A 25,470-nucleotide genomic window follows, 5' to 3' on the forward strand; every position below is an offset into this window, starting at 1 on the left:
CGGCAGATAGGCAGATAGTTGGACTGGTAATTTGCTGGTAGTCTTCGCATATGATTCATGTTCTCATATTCTGTCATGAATTGAATATATAGCGTGCGATAATTGTCGTCCTTTGTGAACCGTTTTTGGAGGCGTACCAGGTATTGATGGGTCACGTTGTATGAGTCGCCGAGTGTTTCTGGTGATTCTGAAAGAGGGATTTTGACCATATACCTTCCAGTGCCTACGCGTGCTTGGTTCTGTATGTAGTACTGTTCACACAGTTGATCTGGATTAAGTTGACCGTTTGGTTCCCTTGGTACTTCTTCTAGTATCCAAAATCTTAGCAGTAGATTTTACAGGCTATCTTCTAGCTCTTCTGTGAATATGGTCATTGATGTTACAGTGAGAGTGTAGTTGCCGGCTGGTCCAATAATTACCCAGCCAAACATCGACAATTGTGCTATAGGTAAATGTGGTGAAGACTTGATGATGTTGGGTTTTATTACTTGTCCATACGGGTCGGCTCCCAATTCAATGTCTACTGGTCTGGCCTTGCCGTAATTTTCGTCGGCCAGTGGCAGTCCCTGGATGTGAGGCCATGTACATTGTGGGAGATCGTGGGACGGTAGGAGTATGGATAAGGACTTGAGTATGTGAGCATGGATAATGATTGATTCTCTTGAATGTAATGATTGTATAATAGTGAGCGTGATAGTCCCTAGTGGTTGTATTGGTGAAGTTCTGCCGATTCCGAGTACAAGTATTTCAGACCTTTTGGGGGCCACATGAAATAGTCGCGCCAACCTTTCCGTGATGATTGTGATTTCAGAACCAGTGTCTATGAGCAGCCGGGCTTGATGTATGGTTGATTGTATGATTACCTTGGCTACTGCAGTAGCTAAGAATGTCATTGGTTGCTGGTGCTCAATTGCACTGGTGTGCTTCGTGTCTAGTCTTGTGGTGTGTAGTGACTGGACGTTGTCGTTTGGTGTGGTGTCTTGTGCATCATGTAGTAATGTGTAGTATGCTTTGTTGCATAAGTGGCACTTTCTCTTGACTGGGCATGGTTGTGGCAAATGATTGTCGAATTGAATGAATGATAAAATGAATAGATGAGAGTTTCTTCAATTAATATTAGCGACAAGAATCCTGTAAGTGTATTCTTGGTAGCTTGGTGCTTGATTCTCCTACTCGTAGTTATGAACTCGCAGTGGTAGTGGGAGATTCGCGCTGATAAGGGGCAGCGATGGTGCCGCCTTTGCCGCTGCCAAGAAGAGCTGTAGCGGCCTAAGTGGGAGGGGGGCGCCTGTGTGACGTCACTGATGCGGGGCAGTGATGATGCCGAGTTTGCCGCTGCCGAGAAGAGTTGTAGCGGCCAGAGTGGGGGGTGCCTCTGCGACGTCAATGATGCGGGGCAGTGATGATGCCGTTGCCCCTAGCGAGATGTACATTATAGCGGTCTAGTGGAGGGAGGATATCCGTGCCACGTCACTGCTTGACGGGTGGGAGTATTCCTCGTACCGTATACCTTATTAGTGATCCGTAAGAACTTGTGTAATAGCGTAGCTTACATGTGTGGAGTCGATATCAGTTACATTGATGGTACGTAAGTACGTGTGTAATAGCGTCGCTTACGTGTGTTGAGGTCGATTTCTGTAGCAGCGTGGGTAGGCGGAGTGAGCTTGGCTTCCGTTGAACTGGAGTCGATCTCTGCAGCGTTGGTGGGCTGAGTGATTGGCTTCGGTTGGGCTGGAGACGATCTGTGCAGTGTTGGGTGGCCGAACTAACTTGGCTTACGTTGAGCTGGAGTCGATCTGTAGCACGGCGAACCGATCTTAATGAATGCTTGATTGAACTAGTAAGAGCGCGAGAGCGTCAAGCGCGTCTCCTTAAATATCCTAGTACAGGCTTGCGATTCTGATGAATTCTGGATCACTCTTGTCATGCTAATTGATTGAATGACGTCACTAGAGTCTAGCCTTGGAGAATTCGTCGGCCCTTGTTAGTTGGAATTGTAATATAATATTCGAATATTTTGCGTAGTGAGGTTTCCCGATTTCGCAGAATTGTGTTTATGACTCGGCGCGCAAATATTTCTAACTAAGCACAGGTGTTTTTACCTCTCCCACTTCGTTTACCGCGTAAAATTGCTGTAATCCGTAACAGCTAGGAACTCTTCTAACTATTTTAAACGCAACTTTACTCTTTTTTTACATATTATCCTTGTAAAATTGTTAAAACCTTAATTTATTTACTGTAAATACATATAATATTGAAACGTTTATATACTGTTTTTCAGCCATATTTGTATACCTATAGCAATACAATTCATCTTTGCATAATATATGCTTCGAGTATGGAGTTTTTTAAATTCATATTTATATAGAGCAGTAACCAATGCTTTTGACGTAGAAGAAACCATTAATGTCTAGTAAATTGAAAATATTTCAGTAGGCCTGAATAAAATTTAGAGGTCTTAATTTTGAAACAGAGATTCTGTATAAATTTCTTCGTAGCTTTATCTATCTTATCTCATCTGAATATTGATTTTTTCAAATACAATATTTATTTTGTATTCATTTTGTTTATTATTATTGTCGTAACTACATCCATTTCCTTCATACGTATTTTCATATTTTATTCATTCTTCAAAACAGTCTTCAGCCTACAAAACTGTTGATTATTGCAAACTAAATTTATTTAAGAAAAATTATTCTTGGTATCAAATGGTGACACATGCTAAGAATATTTCTTTGCAATACTTTTCTTCAATTTTTTTTTATTTTTATCATTCATGTTAAATATCCTACATTCATCTATTGCATGCCTGTATTATTACATATGCAATATAAAATTTTAAAGCTAAGTCTTTTATTCGTACGTAAGCATAATCACTTCTACTAATTAACAATTTTTATTTTATTTTTATTTCTTTATATATTGAGGCCTGTAAATTAGTTGATATTCAACACTTAATATTACTTTTATTATGAATTTTTTTAAATATTTCTTTCTCGCTATTTACTTTATTTCTTTCTAATTGCATTTTAATTTTTTTAATGCGTATTTAAAGTACTTGCAAGATAAGATTGTCAATTTATGTTACGATTTTCACTCTCTTTTGAGTAAAATTATTCAAAATGTTTATATATATATCATATCATAAGTTAATATATCACTGATTGAATTCTAAAGTCTTCTTTCAATCTGTTGTCAATACTGTTCACTTAGTGAAGTCATTGGATTAATAAACTAACAAATTTCAACAAGTTCTTTATTCTTATACTGATGGCACCAATTTAACAATTTTCCTATTTTAAGTTTATTGTAAACTCTATATACAAATTTTTAAATAGTACATGCATCTTGATCCTGACATAAATATTATAAAAAAAAAATTCATTGAATAAATCCCCGATGTTTTGCCTATTATTATTCCTTTCAATATTTTATTTCCTTTTATTTAGCTTTTAGTTCTCATACATACTAAATTTTAGGCATTTGCTGTTCATGCCTATTTTGTATAGTCATACTTAACTCCTAAACTTTGTCTCATAGTTCATTAAAGAACATATTTGTGGATTCATATATTGAATTATTTTTACATAAGATCTTCTTACTCTATTTTGGGAGTAGATTGCCAATGTGTAAATCGAGTGCCCTAAGATTTTCATAAATGACTCATTTATTTACATTTTAATACTTATATTTAATTCACATAAATTATTATACTCATAGCATTACTTATTTTCAAAATCACTTATTTTATTTCTTATTTAGCCATCCAATTAATTTACATAGATAAGTCCATTTTGTATATCTAGTAGTGAATCCAGATCTACAGATGAGACTATAAAAAACTGATAATATATGCAGCTGTATAAATGTTTATATCCTTAAGAATAAATTAAAGACAATTCTGGAATTACCCAATAATAAAATAGTCATCACTAATAACAGTCCATTGCCATTATTATAGTTACATAGACATGCCCGACGAAAATACCATATACAAATTATTATTTCTGATCAATACTATCTGAATTAATATTAGTTTCTTAGATATTTTAGGATAGAAGAAATACGGTATTACTATTTTCTTTATAATTTGCCTTTAAGAGGAAATTTTACACTATTGTTTTTAGTCATGGGAACCCTCAATTCATCATATTAATATATGTTTGAGGGTTAATTTCTAAGAGCATAATTAAAATCAAATATTAATCGAGTATAAAATGGTATAATTAAAACATTTTCCATTACGCTTTTCTTTAAATTATTAATTATCTTTAAACAAGTAATTAAAACATTTAGGTTATATGCACTATTTGAATATAGTATTTGTACTTATAATTAATAATTAATCAAAACGAAATACAGCCATAAAGGTATTCTAAATATTAACTTTGTTGCAGGTACGAAAAAGTTTAAACCTTATTGATCTCTAACCCTTTATAAAATCAATATACAGTTTTATAGAGCATTGAAACTAATATGAATACTTGTTATTGCAAAGTATTAATACAGCAATATTTTTTCTTTTTTTCATGAATAATGATAATCTTTAAATAATTTATTTATTATTTTAAGTTTTTCAATTATATTTTCAATTGATATTTTAAAAATATAGTTTTTATATAATTATGGAATAAAGTTAAATAAAAAATATTATTTAAAAATTACTACGATTATACAGATTTTAATTAAAGTATTTTAATAAATTTATCTCGAAAAATAACGGGAAGTTATTTAATTTACGTTATTATGTATGGCACGTTATTTCTATTGTTATTTTTTTAGATATAATTTGAATTTCATGTTAAGGATGCTGGAACCCAGAAGCTTGGATTTTATCTATGGTATATTCTTAATGGCCTATTGATTTTTAACTGTAAAAGATCCAAACTATTTAACCTTTGAAAGTGAGAATTCGGTTTGTGATATAAAGAAAAATGTCCAACCAACGTTCAGAATTTCATTTATCAAATAAAAATAAGAAGTTCTTTGATTTGATTAAAGCAAATAGTAAAGATAACAAGATTAATAAAGTTTCTAACCTCAATGATAAAATTAATAATAAATTTGACATTAAAAAGCCTTTAATGAAAAAGCGAGGTATTATTTACTTGGCCACAATACCAAAGTATATGAATGTAATAAAAATTCGTGAAATTTTTTCTGCTTACGGAGAAATTGGTCGTGTATATTTACAATTAGCTAATAGTGGTAAAATAATTTTATATCTATATTTAATTGGTTTTAATTAAATAATGAAATATTGTAATATTATGTATGCATACATTGAATAAATTTATGTATGCATAAATTTCTGTTTTATAGAATTGGAAGGTAAAAATGCAAAAAAAAAATTAAAAACACCGGTAAAACATTTTACAGAAGGATGGGTTGAGTTTGAAAAAAAAAAAGTAGCTAAGTTTGTTGCTAGCACATTAAATAATTGTCAGATTTCCTGTCAAAAGAAAAGTAAATTCTATGATGTTATATGGAATATTAAATATTTACCTCGGTAAATAATAAATGTTTTTAAAATATTAAATATGTGTACTTAATAATATTATGAAATGATTTGATCCAAATATGAATGTTTATAAAAAAGATATTCATATATAAGGTTTAATTTATTTACTTATTTTTATAATTTATATAATATATATATAAATATGGAGATTTTCAACTTTATAATATTAATTTATTTGTTGCTAGGCATTGATTAATTAAATTAACGTTATTTTAATTACTACAGATTTAAATGGACCCATTTGAGTGAAAGATTAGCATATGAAAGAGCTATTTATAAACAAATATTAAGAACTGAAATTTCTCAAGCAAAAAAGGAAGTAAATTTTTTTTCATTTAATATTGATAGAAGTAAAAAATTAAAAATAGGATCAGAACTAGGAAAGTCATCTAACTTTGCTTTACCTCAAATTTACCAAAAAGAGACAGATATCAAGATAAAAGAAAATGAAAAAAAACTAAAGTATAAAGACAGAGAAGACTTTTTAAAAGCTTTATTTGGATAAACTTTAAATAATTTTAATAAACATAATTTTTATAAAAATATTTATAGATGTTTAATTTGAGTTATTTTAACCAAAAGTTTTATTGGAAATTGACTATCAAGTATCTTTATTTTATTTATAAGTAAATAAGCAGTGTATATTATTAAATTATAAATTATGAATTTTTCAGTATTGATATAGAAAAATTTTCAATTAATTTATTAGGAAATATTGATATTAACCATTTAAAAAAGAAAGTTAAAAAAATTTAATGAAAATCTAAGAGTAAATAAATGAATTACTATATATTAAACTTAAAATATATATTTTACTTTTACTTATTGTATTTCTGATTCAGTATTATTTTATTTATAATATTTTTTCTTTGTGCTTCATAATTAATAATTTATAAAATTTGAGGGTAATAACAATACCTAATATTAATTATCTATATCTAATATTTATTCTTTCAACATTCTATAAAATTTATTGTTAATATATTTTACAATTTATTTGTTTTTATCCTTCATTTTATTTAAATTATTATCATTTGCATTTTAACGTTTGTTATCTTATTTCAAGTTATTGAATTTACAATTGTATATCATTTAAAATATAAATATGCATATCTTGAAATACGATAGAAAATAAAATAAATTACTAAATTAGTAAGCATCATAACTACCAGAAATGTACTTTTTGTATTTTATAATGAATTATGTTATTGGATACAGTTCTAATGATAGACATTCCATAGATAAATAAGAAAAGTTAGTAATGAACATAATTTCAAATATGTTTATGATTAAAAATAAAGCACTTTTTTTCTTATAAAAAGTTATATATATGTATATATATATATAAAATATAAAGTATTTTAATCTGTGTTTTAAGAATATATTTACTTTTAACATAATATAAAATTTATAATAAAAATATTAAGTTTTATCATTAATGTACAGAAATATGTCGAATTGTTAATATTTTAAAACTTATTTCAATACTTCAATAGTATTTTAAATTTAGAATGCTTCAGAAATAATCTCATTATTTTTATGTACTTTTCATATTAATTTTTAATATAGATGTAATATAACGAGTTAATTAAAAACAAATTTGATCAGTATAATTTTAATTTATTTAAAATAGACTAATTATATGTAATAAAACAAATAACATACTATATAAATTTAATAATTTGTTTGCTTTATTTAAGGATAAAACACAGAATATAAATTTTTCAGTTAAAATGTATTTAAAAATTTTTTAAACAAATTTCAATTAAAAAAATTACTGAATATTAAATTTATCAAGTAAAAATTATATTATACTGTAGAGAAGGCTAAATTTTCAAGAAATCATTCAACTAGAATAACTTATGCTTTCATACTTACATCATGCAAGGTGTTCATATATAAACCAGAGTTTGTAAAATTAAATATTTATTTTAAAAATATATTTTTATCTTGCAATGAAATATTAACTTTTATATGCATAATAATCTATTTATTAAAACATATTCTTATACAAAATTTATGAAATATCAAATAATTAACTTCAATTTAAGTTTTCAAAATATATATAATGAAAGTATATATAATGTATACACTAAAATATACAGTATATATTAAAAATTAATTAGCATAATTTGCAAAACTTGTTGAATTTGCTAACTAGATATATAATTGAAAAACTTTCTATAAATTTATTGTAAATTTTAAATAATTTAGGTACTTGTAATTTTTTAAATCTTTTATTTGTTACTAACATTTGTTCATTAACATTTGTTTTGAAAATGTTTAATCAAATAAAGATTGACATGTTGTTAGTTTTCTTTATATTTAGAAAAATAAAAATTATTTTTCAAAGAACATCTCGACATATTTATTTAATAATTATAATTGAAAAGTTTTATATTATAATCCAATTTCAAATTTATTTCGAAATCCATTCAAATTAGTTCTAAATATTTAAAAATAAACAGTAAATAGTAAAATAATATAAATAATTTGTATTTTTATGAATTTTCTGTTTTTTTATATTTTAAACTATGGGTAAATAATACTTGTATACCTACTAAATTTTACACCAGTAGAATTAGAATACAGTATGTAGATATATACTATTAATGATAAATAAAGAATAAATTATATATAATACATAATTGAATGGAGCTATATATTTTGTATATCTAAATATAGGATAATTTAATTTTTCAAAATTTTGCTTACAAAAAATCAATTTAAACATTACAGTATGGTAGCTATTACAGTTTAAATATTGTTAATTTGAATATTAAAACATTTGGTTCTGGCTTTAATATATCCTCTATTTAAAAAATTTATTATTGATATATTCCATTTCAAAATGAGTTTTTAATAATGAATAAATTCTTTTACCTTGATTTAAAAATATCTTATTTCATTTAATTTAGATCAAACTTATCAAGAATGAATTAAAAATAATTAAGAGTTTAAAAGTTATAATTTTATAAAATACTTGTTTATTTATTCAAATTTCTATAATGATTGCGTTTAAAATTAATCTAATTTTACAGTAATATAGAAAAATAATTTTTATTAAAAAAATGTCAATATCTATCATTAAAACCATAAACAGTATAATATTACTATCGTGATAATTTAACTTTGAACAAGGGCGAACAAACATATATTTATGTATAATCAACTTGATAAAATGAATGCCGATTAGTTATTTTGGTGGGGTCTAGATTATGTTTAAAGCGGAGAATAGCAAAAATATTGGTGGGGGTATCACGTGGTCTTACGAGTGCAAGTGCAATATAAATTTCCTATTTCTCTATTATATTATTGTTCAGCAAAGTAGTATCTAAATTTAGTCAGGAATTGCACAATGAACCAATGATGTACTGACATTTTAATACGATAAACGATAATTCACATTCATTGCAGTTTGCTTTTTTACAGTGTCTTTTCAAACATAAAAGGGCTGTTACTCCTTTTTCTAGTTTCTGTGAATTTCATAAGCAATACATCATTTTTCAGGTGAATAACAGCTTACATTAAAATGGATGTAAAAAAAATTATGGATTTTATGGAATTAATTGGTCGATTAAAGGTAAGTAAGTTAACTTTTAATTATTCAAAAATATATAAATTCATTCATTTTTAATTCAAGTTTTTTAAAAATTTGTATCATTTTAAATCTGTCATAGCTTAATATATATTTTTAAAATATAAATGAAGTATGTGTGTCATTTATCAATTATTAAGTACTTGTTATAGAAACTTATTTAAATATTTTATAAATAATATTTTAATTATTGTAAAACTCTTAGTTTAATAATTAAATATACACTTTGTTATTCATGCATTTAATTTTATTCTTAAAAATTCTATTTAAATTATTACATATAATTTCTCATAATTGTTAGAAATATAATTAATTAACTTTTAAATTGCATGTAAATAATTTGCAAGTTCAAAATTGGACATTAAATTAATTGTACAAATTTTTATTTATATAATTTATATATTATACTTTCAATCTTATAAAATTTATACATTGATTAATAAAAATTATTTTTAGTTTAGCTGTAATTTGTAATTATATACAATAATACTATAAATACCTAATCAGCGAATGAATAGTTTTATAACATTATAATAAAAATTTATATATTTAAATTATTTCAGCATCTCAAAAGAACAGGTTGGGTAATTAGAAATATTCCTGACCCTGAAACTATTTCAGGGCATATGTACAGAATGGCTATGTTATCTTTTCTAGTTGATCCTAAAGAGAATTTAGATAAATCCAAGTGAGTTAATTTATATAAAGTACATATTAAAATTTTTGTTTTAATTGTTTTAATTGTTTTAATAAAGTGCAAATATATTTACTTGTATAGTAAATATTTAAATAATATATTGTATTGAATAATTAATTCTAAACTATTTTATTTAATACTTTTTAAATATCTATAATTTTTTTTATAATTTTTTTTAATTCTCAAAACAATATTTTAAAAATTAAATAGAATAGTATTCATTAACAGTATATTAAAACACATAATAAGTATGTTATTTTTAGACTGATTGAAATGGCATTGGTTCATGATTTAGCTGAGTGTATAGTTGGAGATATTACACCGCATTGTGGAGTTTTACCAGAAGTTAAACATAGGATGGAAGATGAAGCAATGGAACAAATTTGTAAAAATCTAGGAGATAGAGGATCTGAAATATTGAAACTGTTTAGAGTAAGATAATTTATTACAATAGGTGCTTGTTTTTAAAAATAATAACTTAAGTAACAATTGTATTGTAAGAATTAATTATGATTAATGTTTTGTAGGAGTATGAAAAACAAGAATCAGCTGAAGCCAGATATGTTAAAGATCTTGATCGAATTGATTTATTAATGCAAGCCTTTGAATATGAAAAGCGTGATAACAGTCCAGGTCATTTACAAGAATTTTTTAATTCTACACAAGGAAAAATTAAAGATCCATTTCTTGGAGACATAGTGAAAGAAATTAATAGTCAACGAGAAGCACTTTTTAAAGTAAGAGAAAGTGGTAATTAATATACCATTTTACTTAGCTAAAAATAATTTGAATACTAAAATAATAGAATAAAATTTTTCTTATGCCATTCGTGTAATGCAAATGTGTTGTTTCGATAATTTTAAAAAGTATTGCAAGCCCTACAATTAATGAACTTTTGTTGATTAAATTAATTTAACAATATTTTATGAATAAAAATAATTAAAAATTTGCATAAGATATATTTATTTATTGTAGATTTAAAAATTAACTAATTTGAGCTAAATGTTTTGAGCATGTATATTATATTATACATCTCATCATATTAATTTACTGCTATAAATTTAATTTTGTTATTTAAATATGATTTAACATAAGTAAACTATATTTTATAATAGTATTTATTATATATAATTTATTTAAACTAATAAATTTCAGTAAAATAGAATTATAAATAGCTTATCGAAGGCATGAATTAAAAATTCATTGCTGTATGAGAGCAATGTTTATTTGAATTATTTACTTGTATAAATGAAAATTTATTTACTTCACTATTATTTAGTATTTAAAATATTTATATATATTAAAATTAATATAAATTTTATATATCATGTTCATTATTAGAATTTAGATTAAAAAAATTATTAATTTTAGTTATTTTTGATAAATTTTTGTACAAAATTACAGTTTTTATTTTATTCATTTTTAATGAATGTTATCATTTGAAATTTTTTCAAATTTTATTTTTTCATTTTAATAAAATGTAAAAATTTATTCAGAAATAATAAATGGATATTTGAAAACTTACTATTCATTTTTCTTACTTTCTGTTTTTATTAGTACATAAAGATAGTTATATATAAGAATTCTCCAAAAAATATTTGTAAAATAGTAAGATGACTATACTATTTACTAAATATTTTTTCAATATACTATGTCCAAAATAGTTTTATAATTTTTTATGTAAAGTTGATCAATAAGTAAATAATTAAGGATAGTTGTGGAAATAGTATATACTGAATAATGTAAATTTCTTATTCTAATGAAAAAGGATATTGTATATTATTTATTGTAAACAAAGAAAATAAATTTTTGTTATAATTAATCTCAATGTATAAACTATATGATTTTTAATGATTTACTCAATCGTATTATTTTATCCTCTACTATTTAAAGATGCATTTATAATTTGTATATAACTATGAATTTAAATAAATTAAATATTTAAATAAAATAAATTTTAAAAAAATTAGTTTAAATCATAATTTTTTAATTAAATGAATTCACATGATAAGCAAAATCTTATTGGCTCTCTGTCAGTAAAGACCAAAAATAAGATCAAATTCATAGTTTTTATTAAATTCTTATTCCAAAAAAAATTTTATATTTAATTAATTTATAACCAAAGATTTATTGTTTTTATATTTAATTAATTTTACTTGTATTTTTAATAGATTTTGTGTTACGTAAATGTTTATAATTATAACCAATAAAAAATATTTTACTTGCTAAAATTTATTAAGTTTAATAAAATATAATTAATAGTTATTAAATTTTATTTTATTAATTACAAATGTTATTTATTCAATTAATAAAAAGTAATAAACAATGTTAAAATTTCTAAAATTCAGACCATTTTTAATTTAAATTTAATTGCTAATACTATAAATTGAAATATAAAATTACTTTATATTTTATTATGAATTTAATATATTGTCAAAACGCCAAATGTTTAATTATTATTATAAGTGACAATTTCATCAAGTAAACAAATGAATTGTCTGTTTAAAATATTATTGTGATTAATGTATTGTTAAGTACAACAGTTAATACAACAGAGTAATAGAATGAATAGTTTTTCAGTTTAAGATATATATACTTAAAAATGATAAATTTATATAAATGATTATACTTATACACAATATAAAAAAAAATAAAAAATTTTAAGTAGATAATTTTAATATATAATCAATGTACACAAATTTCAACAAATACAAATAATAGTGGTTTTTCTTTTTATGAAGTGCATTTTATTCCTTTTTTTTATTAATTGTAACAAAATATTCTATAAAAATAAATAATAATTTTTTAATTATATAGTTGATAATAAAAAAGAAATGTAATATGATAAAATTTTCATAATGAAAATATCAATAGGATTAATAATAATTATTGAACATATGTATATTTATTTATGTATATATTTACTTGATTCATAACATAATTGAATATTTTAAATTCCAATATTATAAAATCCAATGTTTTTATTTCTTGTAGTTAGTACAATTTATAAGTTATTGTTTATACATGTATAAGACAATACTGCAGGTCATTAAGTCACTAAGCTTACTGACTTGCAGTATTACTTTTCAAAGTTTTTATTAACATTTATACATAGGCACCAAAAATGTAGACTTCAACATATACACTTATTATTGCATCGAATTTTCAAATTGTTAAAAAAGATTTTCGGTTTAATTGATTGTACTCTTTTACAAATTATAATACTTTAAAAATAATTACATTTTTTTCATTACTATTAAATCCATATTTATAATAACATATTGAATGTATAAACCAATTTTCATGTAATATAAAATGTTATTATCATCAATCTTACAAAGTTATTAAATACATAAGAGAAGCTTTTGAGTAATAAATATCTGTACTATTATATACAATATAAAAGAACAAACATTTTAACAATCAAACATTAATTTTTTTTAAATACTTTAAAATGTTGGTAGTATGGAGAAATATTAGATGGAAAAAGTTGATTTTTTCATTAGACAATTATTTTAATTTTTATCTATAATTTCAAATAGATATTAAATTATTTAAGTTATTTCTTATTATTTACTTAAAAAATTTTACCATTGTCATTATTATACAAAAATTATAATAAATTTGTAATCTTATATAGTATAGGATCAAGTAAAAAAACAAATGTGGTTAATAAAAAATCAATTAGTTCGTTAATAACTAATGGTTAATTGGTTTATGAGAATATATCTTTAAAATGCATATACAATTACAAAAAATTTTTTAAATATTTTGCATCTGGATGTTTTTAATTATTTAAACAAAACTCAAATATGTTCATACACAATTGTTCCATATTCTTATTGGTTAGTTTCGTATTTAACTTCTTGATTTCATTTCCATTCCTGCATGGTGAGAGTCACTATTTCATATGTGCATGATAACATATGGTCGCGTAGTAATTTCCTATATTTACGATCTTAATTATTATACAATACCAAAATGTATATATACTCTGAATATGATAAAATTTTCAATTTTGGTATTGGTTAATATTAGATGTGTTGTTTAAATAGACGAAAATAATAATTGTAGGAAGTTATGCATTGTAACATTTTACTCTATAAACTTTACTCATACAATTCTGCAACATATATTGACAAAAGATTTTTATATAATACAATTGTATATAATTAAAAGCACTAAACTCAAAACAATAATGTAAATAATCATTAAATTCATTGTTCTTGGTACTTAACAGTTACATAAATTTAAATAAAATTTTTTAATTTAATAGTTTATTATAAAATTAGTTTTGAGAATATTTAATATTCCTTTATTATTATAATAGATATATTATAATAAATTTCAAACTATAAATATTTAAAAAATTGGATAAATTAGCTGGAACATAAATTTAATTAGAATATCTAATTTATGAAAAATGAATAAGATATGACCTTTATTGCCATAAAGAAAGTCTTAAAAATTACATATGAATTTTAATGCAAGTATTTGAAATTTATTTTGAAAAATACATAGCATAGAAATGAATACAGGTTATATATTTAAAAAATCATATCTTATTAATATCACCTAAAAATGTGATTGTTAATACAAGTGGTTAAAAATAAAAAATTTAAATTTAAAATATAGACATTGTAGACTAAAGGCAGACAAAATGATTTTTTGACAAATTATGCAAAAATTTAAAAACAATGTTCACTTCCAGGCATATTTAAAATTAATTTAAAAAATAATCATGTATTGGAGCTAAGTCAATCAATTGTATATGAAATTATTCAAACTATTCATATTGAGACCTAAAAATTTGTTTGTTAATGTTTTTATAAATAATTGACATATTAAAAATAATTTAAATATAACTATAATGGTACACATTAAAAAAAATCATTGTTACATTTTATAATCAATAAAGATATTTTTATAACATCAACTTTGATATTACATTTTTTTAATTAATATTTTTTGTATTATTAAATCAATTTTATTTGCTGATTCATTATATTTCGATAATTCACAAATATATCTGTGCTTTGAACCACAATCTTCTCCTTTATATATATATATATTTGACGTTTTATATTCAAGTTTAAGACATCTGTAAACATTTTTAAGCAATATTAACAGTACGTAATATGTGCATAAATCGATAAATAATTTTTGTAAGACTATTATATTATTATATATTAAAGACAATTATAAACTATTTATAATTGACATTAATAGTAAAAATTAATATATTCACTAAGAACTTAAATAGAATCTTTGACAGAAGTTTGAAAGAAAGTGAATGTTGCAAAATAGGATAATAAAATTACAAAATTTTAAAGAAGTATTTATTAAGATCAAAAATATTGTAACTTATATGCATCATTTTTGTTCAATTATAATAAATTTTAATTAAACGTTTGAAAAAAATTAAGATACGTGAATTTCTACTTGCAATAATTAATTCTTTTATATTTTTTAAATGACATTAATGATATATCATGTAATCCAGTGGTCAGTTGAAAAATAAAGAATGTCAACAAAAAATATTTATTATTATGTTTAAACGATACATTATTAAAATGACATCAAGGCCATTATAAACTTTTATATGTATTTGTGATTAATTCATGATTAATTTACAAATTATAGTTATTAGAAATGGTCCAAAACTGTAGATGTATAACCATATCGTGTACATTTTGGAGTAGTTGAAAATTAAAATATCAAATTACTACTTAGTTTTTCTTGAATTTATTATTTTGATTTGCTATTTTTAATGAAATTTGTATATACTTATGTTTCAGTTTTTGTTCCTTTTCTTAACTATTGATTAAGCATGATTTATTAATATATACAATTAATATTCAAACAATTTTTAAAAACAACTAAAATTCTATATTAGATTAAAAATCAACATTAAAATCGTATAAAAATTCCATTATATTATTCTTACTTTTTTCAAAATAGTTTTCAATATTACATTAATTTATTTTGATAAAGTTTTTATTGAATTTAAATTAAAGAATAAAAAACAATAAATAACTAATTATATATATAACATAATTATAAGTAACAAAACAGTATAGTTCATTTAAATTACCTGCCATTATCTATGATATTCTGCATAATATCGTAATAAATTGGCCTTGCACTCGCAGTCCAAATCCACAAAAGTCCAGGATTTAAGCCACCTGTCCAATAATCCTTATTTTTTAATTTAGTATCATTCTGTAAAACTGCTATTACATCTTGGTTTTCTTCAATTGTTTCAAATTCTACCAAGTTACCACCCATTCCACGACACAAATTCGCTGAGGATTTCCAGTTATATTCATGAATGCTGAAGTAATAGCAGAATTGACCAATCCGTACATATTTTTCAGGACAAGGATCTAATTAAGTAAATGTATAAAATTTAATGTGTTGAAAGTAGACTTCTTAAATTATTTCTACCTTTAGATGTATTATAGTCAGATACAATAGAATATAAAAGTTCCTCTGTTTTTTTTAAACGTCTTTCCATTAAATCTATTCTATATACTAATTTCTCGATTGCTCCTGTTGTATTGAATAAAATTTATTAAACTTTATAGAAATATTGATAGTCATATTATTATCATGGGTATAATTAATATTATTATTCTTTAATTATGAGTAATATATTTTTATTATTATCATTTTTGTTATTATAAGCAACTTTTACCAAAATAAATTATCAATCTTCATCTTATTTAAAATACAATAAGTCATTTTACTCAATATTATGTATGTATATGAGGAAAGATTTAACTGATAATACAAGATTTATGTAGATAAATCGAAAATGATGTATACTTAGATTTACAAATATATTTAAATTTATAGGTTCTTTTCTATGCATTTAAAAGTACAGGAACTTATTAAAATTACATAAATGCATAAGAATGCACCTGTGTGATTTGCTGCTACTGATCTTATACAGGATAATATAAACATATAAAATCTTTTACAAATAACAAAAGATTTGATACAAGAAACAAAAAATATATTATCATTTGATAGTTGAAATAATTATAAAATAATTAAATGAGCATTCAATTCGTACATTACAGTTTTATATTAATTTAAAGCTTGTATAACAAATTAATTTGTACCCATATGTGGGAATTATTGTTACTGACAATATTACTTAAATGCTGATGTACATATAATAATACTCAAAACATATAAATAAAATTTTGCATAATGGAAATATTTTTATATTAAGATTTTCATAATGTACATAATTATTTAGAAAATTTTTATTTATTTAGATACAATTAATTGATTGGAAACAAAATAATACATGTGTTATTACATTAGTCTTTAATATATAATTAAGCTAATTGTAGTCTAATTAGTATATTATTGTGGTATCAATTAAAAAATGTTTCCTTGCAAATATTTGCACCTTAAGATTGTTTAAGTTTTGCAAAATTTTGTTGGAAATCCTTTGCATTAAAAAAGATGACAAACAAAATGTAAATTATCTTATATTTTCCATATTTATTATTTAATATTAATGGAGGTGAATAGAAATATTAAAACAAAATCTTTAGTATTTAAATAATTGTATATACATCAGAAATTAAAATTTACATATTAGCAAAAGCTATTATTTATTGAAAATTTATAAATTAATATATATTTATAATGAAATATTTTATTCATATATCAATTTATATATATATCAATTATTAAGGAAGGTATCTAAGGAAAATATTAATTAAATAAAGTGATTAGCAATATAATATACTTATGATAGATGCAATAGGAATGTAATAGTAATCAAAGGATTGTGTTTGAATTTTTGGAAATTTTTTAAAGGTAATCTTTGAAAAAACTTAATTAATTTTTTTATTGTATATTAATATTTATTTTATAAGTTTACCAGAAATCTAATCAATGTTCTTTGCAATATAAAAATCTGAAAAGTTTTGGGTACAAAAAAATTAAGTCGGATTTCAGATTAAATGTCACATATATAATATTTATAAATAATTATTACTAATTAATTTATAAATTAAAATTATAAATATAAATTATAAAATTTTATAGGGACTTCTCAAGTTTTAAATATATTTTAGAATTGTTACTTAAATTAAAATTTAACATTTCCAGGCATTTTATTTCTTTCAACCTGCCATAATTGACTACAATAAACAAATGATTAATTTTTTAATTTTTATAGTAAAAATTCTACAGGAATTTAATTCATCATTATACAGAATAGATTTTATTTTATTATCAATAAATTATGTTTTTAATATATGGATGAGTAAAATGGTTATCAAATTCCTTCATTTAATCTATCAATATAATTAATACTTTCTAAATTAAAACGTTTACTAATTTTATCATTATTAAAAAATTTAAAGTGCAATTTATTGAAATTTTATTTTATATATAATAATTTTAAACAATTAATGACCTATTAACAATTTAGTAACAAAGTAATTTTTATATTATAATAAATTTAATGATTATATCTTAAATTACTAATTTAATTTATTAATTTATAAAATATACAAAAACTATTCTAATTAATTACGTTTAATTATATTTTTTAGATTAAACTTCATAATTATTTATTTTTGTTATTTTCGTAAAATAATTTATTTATTTATTTATTTAAACCCTGAGACATAAGGTATATAATTTTATTATTTCGTTGATACAAATTAAGGATTCTTATTACAATTTTTAAAAAATAATTTAATTAATTTATTAACTTTAATTAATTAATTTACTATATTAATTGTCTATTTTTATTATTTTATATTTTACATTTTATCACTAAAAAATACAATATTTTTAAATATTCACACTTATATAAAATTTTTAAATAAAATTAATTTCTTAATATACTTTCCAATATATTTACGTTATTCTGATGTCTCCTTATATTAATTAATATTAATGAATTATCATTTATAAAACTACTTATAAAATATTTAAAAATTAAATAATAGGCTATTAATTACATTCTTTAATTAATTTTATTAATTAATAATACATTAAAATTATAATTATCTATGAAATTGTTGATCATAAATTATATTTTTTATTTCAAATTAAATTAAAAACTTATTACAAATACATTTATATTAATTTATATCTTTATGCTTGACTGCAATTGCCGGTACAAAATTATATTATTATCCAAGTTTCTGGATTTTATTCAGATTTCTAAAATTATATCCTAAATTTTTAGTTACTTAAAATTATTTTTTACACTAAATTTTATATATCAATTTTTATAATCAATAATTACAAGGAATGAAAGTTTTCAATTGAATGCCATAATTTATTATCATTTAATTATGAATCTAATGAATTTATAATCTACTTTTCATCTGTAATTTATTTATAATATATTATATCCTATTTTAAGTAATTAATTTTATTATTTTAATTTTAATTTCATCTAAAGCTGATATACATAAATAATTTATTTTTAACTTTAATTTTTAACTACATTATAATCTTTTATTTCTAATACAGAGTTATTACATAATATTACTTATTTCATTAGCTTTTTTATAAATTATAATAATTAATATTAATAATTTACTACAGATAATTTAAAATTTATTCTATTTATATATTTTTATTTTATCCAAACAATTTTTTTTATCAGGTACATAAAGTTGGATCTAAGAAATATTTAGTTGTAATAAGTATTTAATTTAGTACAATGCAATTTATCTATGATATTAAGAAATGATATTAATAATCAATTATGGAGTTTCAAATTTTAAATGTAATTTTGAAACAGTTTTATAAATTAGAAATCCTTGTTTAAACACTTATGATAATACAAAATTTTAAATAATCTTTATTTCAATTTTATATCACAATATCAAAATATCATTCAAGAGATGTAGATTCAAGGTTTATTTTGTATTTTAAGTTTCATAAATAGAATTAATTTTAAAAACAAAGAATTTAAGAAAAATGAAATTGGTTATTTAATTATCAGTAATTCCTTCAAATTGAATTTGAAACCTATAACTTTATTGTATAAATTATTAATAAACAATAAGTTAATATGGGAGAAATGCATACTTTTAACATTTTTAATATTCACACCACCTGTGCATAAGTAATATAAACTGTACAACACAATATGGATTTAAAATTGGATAACGATGTCTTAATTGTTATATGTCGTGTTACTACCAAATAGCATTGAATGATTTAATTTGGTGGTTTTATTGTATGTCAATACTATCAGTAAAAAAAGAATATTGAAAAAAATAAAAAAGGAGAAATTCTTTGTATATTAATATAAATATTTGTATATATATAATATTGAATTAGTAAATGATACAGATTACAACATTTTTAATATGATCAATTATAATTTTGACTGGAATAACTTGAATGTAAAAGAAATAAAGTAAAATCAGTTAAAATAAAAAAAGTAAAAGATAAATTAAGAAATTAAAACATATACCAGAGATTCTGCTGACATAATAATTCAGTGATGGATGCAAAAAAATTATAAATTAACATTAAATATTTTAGTTATATAAAATAAAAAATATTTCTTACCCAGTAGATAAAGATCATTATCAGAGATCTCACGTTTGTTGTGATAAGAGATTTTGTTTGCAGTAATTCTTATAGTTGTATTATCAAGTTTTAAAATCCTGGAATCTTTAGTACTAGAATTATTTTCTTCATAAATTATCCAGTCTTCTAGAAACGCACTCCAAGGACCAATTGATTGTGCTTTTGATGAATTCATACATTCTTTCTCAACAGTCTGGGCCAATGATTCTATAGGCATTTTTTTTTAAATTTAATATGTTTTAGCTACTGAACTAATAAATACCTTTGAATGTACTAATATTATATACATTTAAAAAACATTTATAGATCAAAATATATATTTTATCATAGTTGAAAATCTAGCTCGATATTAAAATTTACTATGATAAATATATCTAATAATTCAAAATTTGTATTAAATTTGGTATATTTTAAGATAAAAATTAAAACTATTCACTACTATATGTATTTAAGAATAATTTTTTAAATCAAATTATTTCAACTAATGTTATGTAAAATACATTGATTATTTAAATAGAAAGTCACTATTTGCCTAAAAAATAGTAATAAATAAAATAATAAAACACTTAATGTTAGTAATTCAATTATATTATATAATATTGTTAGCAATATTATTATGTACATGTTAATAAAAAGAATTCATGAATATCAAAAGTCAATCTACTGTAAAAAAAAATATTTGATTCATAGAACGTATAATCAATATGAAGTTTTGTGTTAAGTAAATCCAATATTATTATAAGTTATTGAATTTCAACAATATTATTCATATTAATAGTATTATTTTAATTTTGCAGTGCATATTATTAATTATAGACACATCTAAAATTTAATTATAATATAGTATTTTAGTTTATTAATCACAACAGATTAATCTTTAATGATATAACACTTCTTTACCAATATTTTTATGCTTTATTACAGGTTACTTCACATTATGATACTAAACCAAATATTATTATAATAGGATAATGATTTTTTATTTTCATGTTTTTTATTAGACTATACTGTGATGATGGTACAGAAAAAAATGATTTGTTAATAAAATTATAATTCATATATAAATATATAAAATTAATACAGGATAAAAAAAACTACTTACAAATGTTTATAATTTAAAGATTATTTAATTTTTAATTTTGTTTTCCTGCTTTTTTAAAAGTATATAAAATTACAGAAATTATTTTTAGTAGATATAATGTTCATTTAGTTTTTTTTATGATGGATTGGCAGCCTTTTTATATAAATTCATATATAAATTATATAAATATTAATTATATACAAAATTCATATATATTAATTCATTAATTTAAAACAGTCTGTTATTTTACTTTAGCTAAGATTTCAAGTATATAGAAATAAAATAGATATAGAAGTAAATATAAATAAAATCGACTATCATGTATATCATGTAATTATTTTGAAATATATTAATTGTTATAAAAATACCATGTTTCGTAACAATAACATTATCTACCAGAGTGAAGATAAGTGTAAATATAATTTTCAGCTTCATTGATGATATCTAAAAAAGAAAATAATCATTTTTCAAACTTGTTTTTATAAATGAAATCCTGATAAAATACCAATAATAAGTTTCTCTTGAAAATTTTACATAGCGCAACTAAATATAGATTTAGAATATATATTTAATAATATATATCTTTTAATAATCAAATCTTTTTGAGAATAACATTAATAGAGGAATAACTAAATGAATTAATTTTATTATAAAAAATTATTCATAATATATTAAATGTTATTGATAATGTAAAGATATACAGCACGGCAAATTTTAAAAATGATTCAAGTATAAATGTAATATAAAAATTAATATCTAACATTCATTAATTACTAGTGTTAGGAAACTACAAATATATAAAAGAAATCAAAAGTACATTAAATGATTAATACAATTAAAAAAAAATTATAATACAATATAATTAAAAAATAGTAAATATTTGTTATCCTCAATATATGAAATTCTGAATGGGGTTTAAAAATATACAACTATTCAAATAATTAAAATAAATACTCAATTATAAATAAATAATAAATGGTGTTTCATTAATCTGTAATATAGTACAATGAATATCAAAGATAAATATTTTTCTTAAATACTTGGTTTCGTCATTCAAGTAAAGATGCTATTAAAGATCGAAGATGTTTACATATACGATGATTACAAAACAGGCTGTATATATCTTTGGTGTTTGGATTCTTACGGAAACTAATATAAGCGGATATGTTCTTTCATTTGTAACATCTGAATATGTAATATATTTTATATTACATAAAAATAACGTTAGTTATGTGTCTAGTTCTTAATCGATCGAATTAGTCAAAAATAAATTTGTTACCATGCTAAAAAATAAATTTTTTTTTTTTTATTCAATAAAATTAACAAAAATAAAATTTAATAATGTATTTATTGAATTATATCATCGAATATTTATTGAAAGTAAAAATTACAAACTATTATTTAGTATTATATTGTATTATTTGCTTAGAAATTTATTTAATATTCATAGTACAAAAATACAATGAAATTGTGTAGTAAAATTAAATAAAAAAAATTTTTTTAGTATGTAAGCAAGTTTAATAAAATTGATACAATGCAGAAATAACGTTCTTTATTTAACTAGAAATATATTCGTCATATCTCATAAAATATTAAGTTTTAAAATATTAAATAAAACAAATACTGTGTTAATTAAATTAATGTTTTTTTAATTTATTGTGTTACATAAAAAATTTAAATTATTACATTATTTAAAACGATAAATTAGTAAAGATCCTAAAAACAATTTTATATTCTATCATTGACGTTTTGCTTTTAATCAATTTGAAAAAAACGGTATAATTAATTAATGTTAATAATTGCTTTTATTATTTATTATTACTTATATTTTCATTGCATGATAGTAAAACTAATTTTTTGAGTTTATTTATTATTAATATACTGATATTTTGATGTAAAAATTATATACCACGGTGTTTAAAATTCCACTCATCCAGCTCGAAGGACCAAAATGTTTAGAATTAGACTAAGACCACCAGTTACCTAGTGAGAGAAAAAGTGCGGGCAATTGTAAAGGGTAGCGCATTAATTCAATATTTAACACATGTTTTTCGTGCTGTTTATTGCATTTTACTTTACAAACTATACTATAATGAGTCTAAGTTGGCGTTGAGAATCGGTGTGATCTTGCAGTTATGTCGTGGTTGTCTCGTAGTGATAACTCAATTGCGGTCTCCTCCTTGAAAAGGTGCTCGTTGGTACTGAATCGTTGAAATTAACTCTGGTGAGTGTTAAGTGACTATGGCCCCTGGTATGAAAAGTGCGCTTCGGCATAGGATCCTGGAAGTCTACTCAGAAAGGTGGCTACGGCACCTTGAGCTGTTATGCGGTGGCACAAAGTGCTTAACTGCCGACTCTGCCGAGGGAGCTTCTTTCTTTCTTCTCCTTGACGACTTCACCTTGAATTGGTGAGTGAGTGATTCTTGTGATCATCTTCCTTAAATGCATTCCGTTGATCACAGCGTCAACTTAGGAACGCCTCTTTCTTGGCTTCTACAAACAAAGTCTTCTAACGACGGAGTCTCTACTTAGAGCGCCTTTGGAGAGCCTTTGGAGCGCTTTTGACTGCGGTGTTCCTACTCGGAGCGCCCTTAGCGGCTGCGCCTTTAATTAAGGAGAGTAGGCTTCTCGTGGCTATCCCGCTAAGAGGAATCTCTGACTGCAGCGCCTTCGCTCGGCTTATCCAAGCGACAGTGTGGTTAGACTTGACAATAGTGGATGCGATTGTGTACCGTTAGATTTTTAATTTTGGGTGTAACGATTATTTTCATATATTTAATGAGCTAGGTTTTCCAGAAGCCTAACGACTTGTTTTCCAGAAGTTTAATGACTTGGCTTTGTCAGATGTTTAACGACTTGGGAAGGGTTCTCACAATTTGATAATCATATTTCACATTCGGCCAGCCATCACTAATTTTATTGATGATTATTAACCTTTTTCGGTAATTGCAAAAACTGCTAGCTTATGTGTAGATCTTACAATGATGATCGACGCTGTTTTTAATGTTAATTGCTAGCGAGAGGCCATTTGCAAGGTGGGAACCGCTCATCAGTGACCAGTACCAACGACGCAATCTTAATGTTATTTTGTTGATGATGCCACTTAAAAATCGATTGCTGCCATTCTAAATAGTGAGCTGACCATTCTGACCAGAATTGTTATACCGGTTGTTGTATAAATTGCCAGCAAGACAAACCTGACATTGACAAACCCTTGAGAGGTGATTCTTAAATCGTTGTGAGTGGATTTCCGATAAGAAAATGACCTCGTGTTAGTGCAGAAAACTCATCTGGATCATCGCTCAATTGCTCTCAAGGCCATGAGTTTAAAATTGGCTCAATCTGAGATAGCAGAGTAGTGAGTTCTTCAAAAGTAAGGAAGGCTTCTCCAATTGTATGTCTCAGATGAAATTTCGTGGACTTCACCACCAAAAGTTTGAAATAATCATGAATAATAATGATCAAGAAAACAATTTATGTTGAAATTAGAGAAAATAAAAATAAGTATTGGTAACCTAAGGGTGGTAGTATTAAGTATATAATAAATATATATAAAATATCTGAATTATAAAAAAAAGCTAAAATCATTTAGCATTACATCATTATAAATTAAAATATTTAAAAACAATAAATATTCTTATAAGATTGAAAAATAAATAAAAATAAAAATCAAATAAAAAGTGTACTAAAAATTACAAATTATCTAAATAATAATTTAAAAAATATATATAATATTTAAATTTACATAAATTAGAAATCATTATAAAAAATTATTTGTTAGTTAAATAAGAAATTATCTTGGAATTTGCTTCTATTGTTATTCACAAATCGATCCTTAAAAGAAAATGTAAAAATTCAACATATATATATATGTTTGTATAAATAGATAATTTTTATTGAACGATTCAAAATACATATAACATTCTTTCCATATTGTAAAAAATTGCTGTAATATAACATTTTGTACAATTAAAAGTGTTATA

At 22.7% G+C, this 25,470-nt stretch overlaps 3 protein-coding genes across 4 annotated transcripts; 2 read left to right on the plus strand and 1 right to left on the minus strand.

Annotated features, from left to right (window-relative positions):
* Positions 1–4,765: 4,765 nt before the first annotated feature.
* Positions 4,766–6,026, plus strand: LOC105366911 (pre-rRNA-processing protein esf2). Its single transcript, XM_011505516.1, has 3 exons — positions 4,766–5,205; positions 5,323–5,509; positions 5,747–6,026. The coding sequence occupies exons 1-3, from the start codon at positions 4,935–4,937 to the stop codon at positions 6,024–6,026; spliced, it is 738 nt and encodes a 245-aa protein (XP_011503818.1). The 5' UTR covers positions 4,766–4,934.
* A 2,736-nt stretch (positions 6,027–8,762) lies between these two features.
* LOC105366912 (HD domain-containing protein 2) lies at positions 8,763–10,668 on the plus strand. 2 transcript variants are annotated; one of them, XM_011505518.1, is made up of 4 exons: positions 8,763–9,108; positions 9,683–9,807; positions 10,080–10,248; positions 10,344–10,668. In XM_011505518.1, exons 2-4 carry the CDS (start codon positions 9,746–9,748, stop codon positions 10,572–10,574), a joined length of 462 nt encoding a protein of 153 aa, XP_011503820.1. In that variant the 5' UTR covers positions 8,763–9,108; positions 9,683–9,745; the 3' UTR covers positions 10,575–10,668. The 2 variants fall into 2 exon arrangements, with proteins under 2 accessions (XP_011503820.1, XP_011503819.1); XM_011505517.1 differs by having other exon boundaries at positions 8,764–9,104; positions 10,344–10,667.
* A 4,104-nt stretch (positions 10,669–14,772) lies between these two features.
* LOC105366913 (lithostathine-1) lies at positions 14,773–22,734 on the minus strand (the record flags this gene model as incomplete). The annotated part of the gene is made up of 5 exons (XM_011505519.1): positions 22,528–22,734; positions 20,386–20,613; positions 16,264–16,368; positions 15,911–16,202; positions 14,773–14,917 (listed from the first exon to the last, which is right to left on the minus strand). Coding segments are annotated over exons 1-5 (783 nt in total), but the record flags the coding sequence as incomplete, so codon positions are not given.
* Between the last annotated feature and the right edge of the window lie 2,736 nt (positions 22,735–25,470).

Source organism: Ceratosolen solmsi, unplaced genomic scaffold, assembly GCF_000503995.2.
Source record: "Ceratosolen solmsi marchali unplaced genomic scaffold, CerSol_1.0 scaffold108, whole genome shotgun sequence".
Taxonomy (NCBI): Eukaryota; Metazoa; Arthropoda; class Insecta; order Hymenoptera; family Agaonidae; genus Ceratosolen; species Ceratosolen solmsi.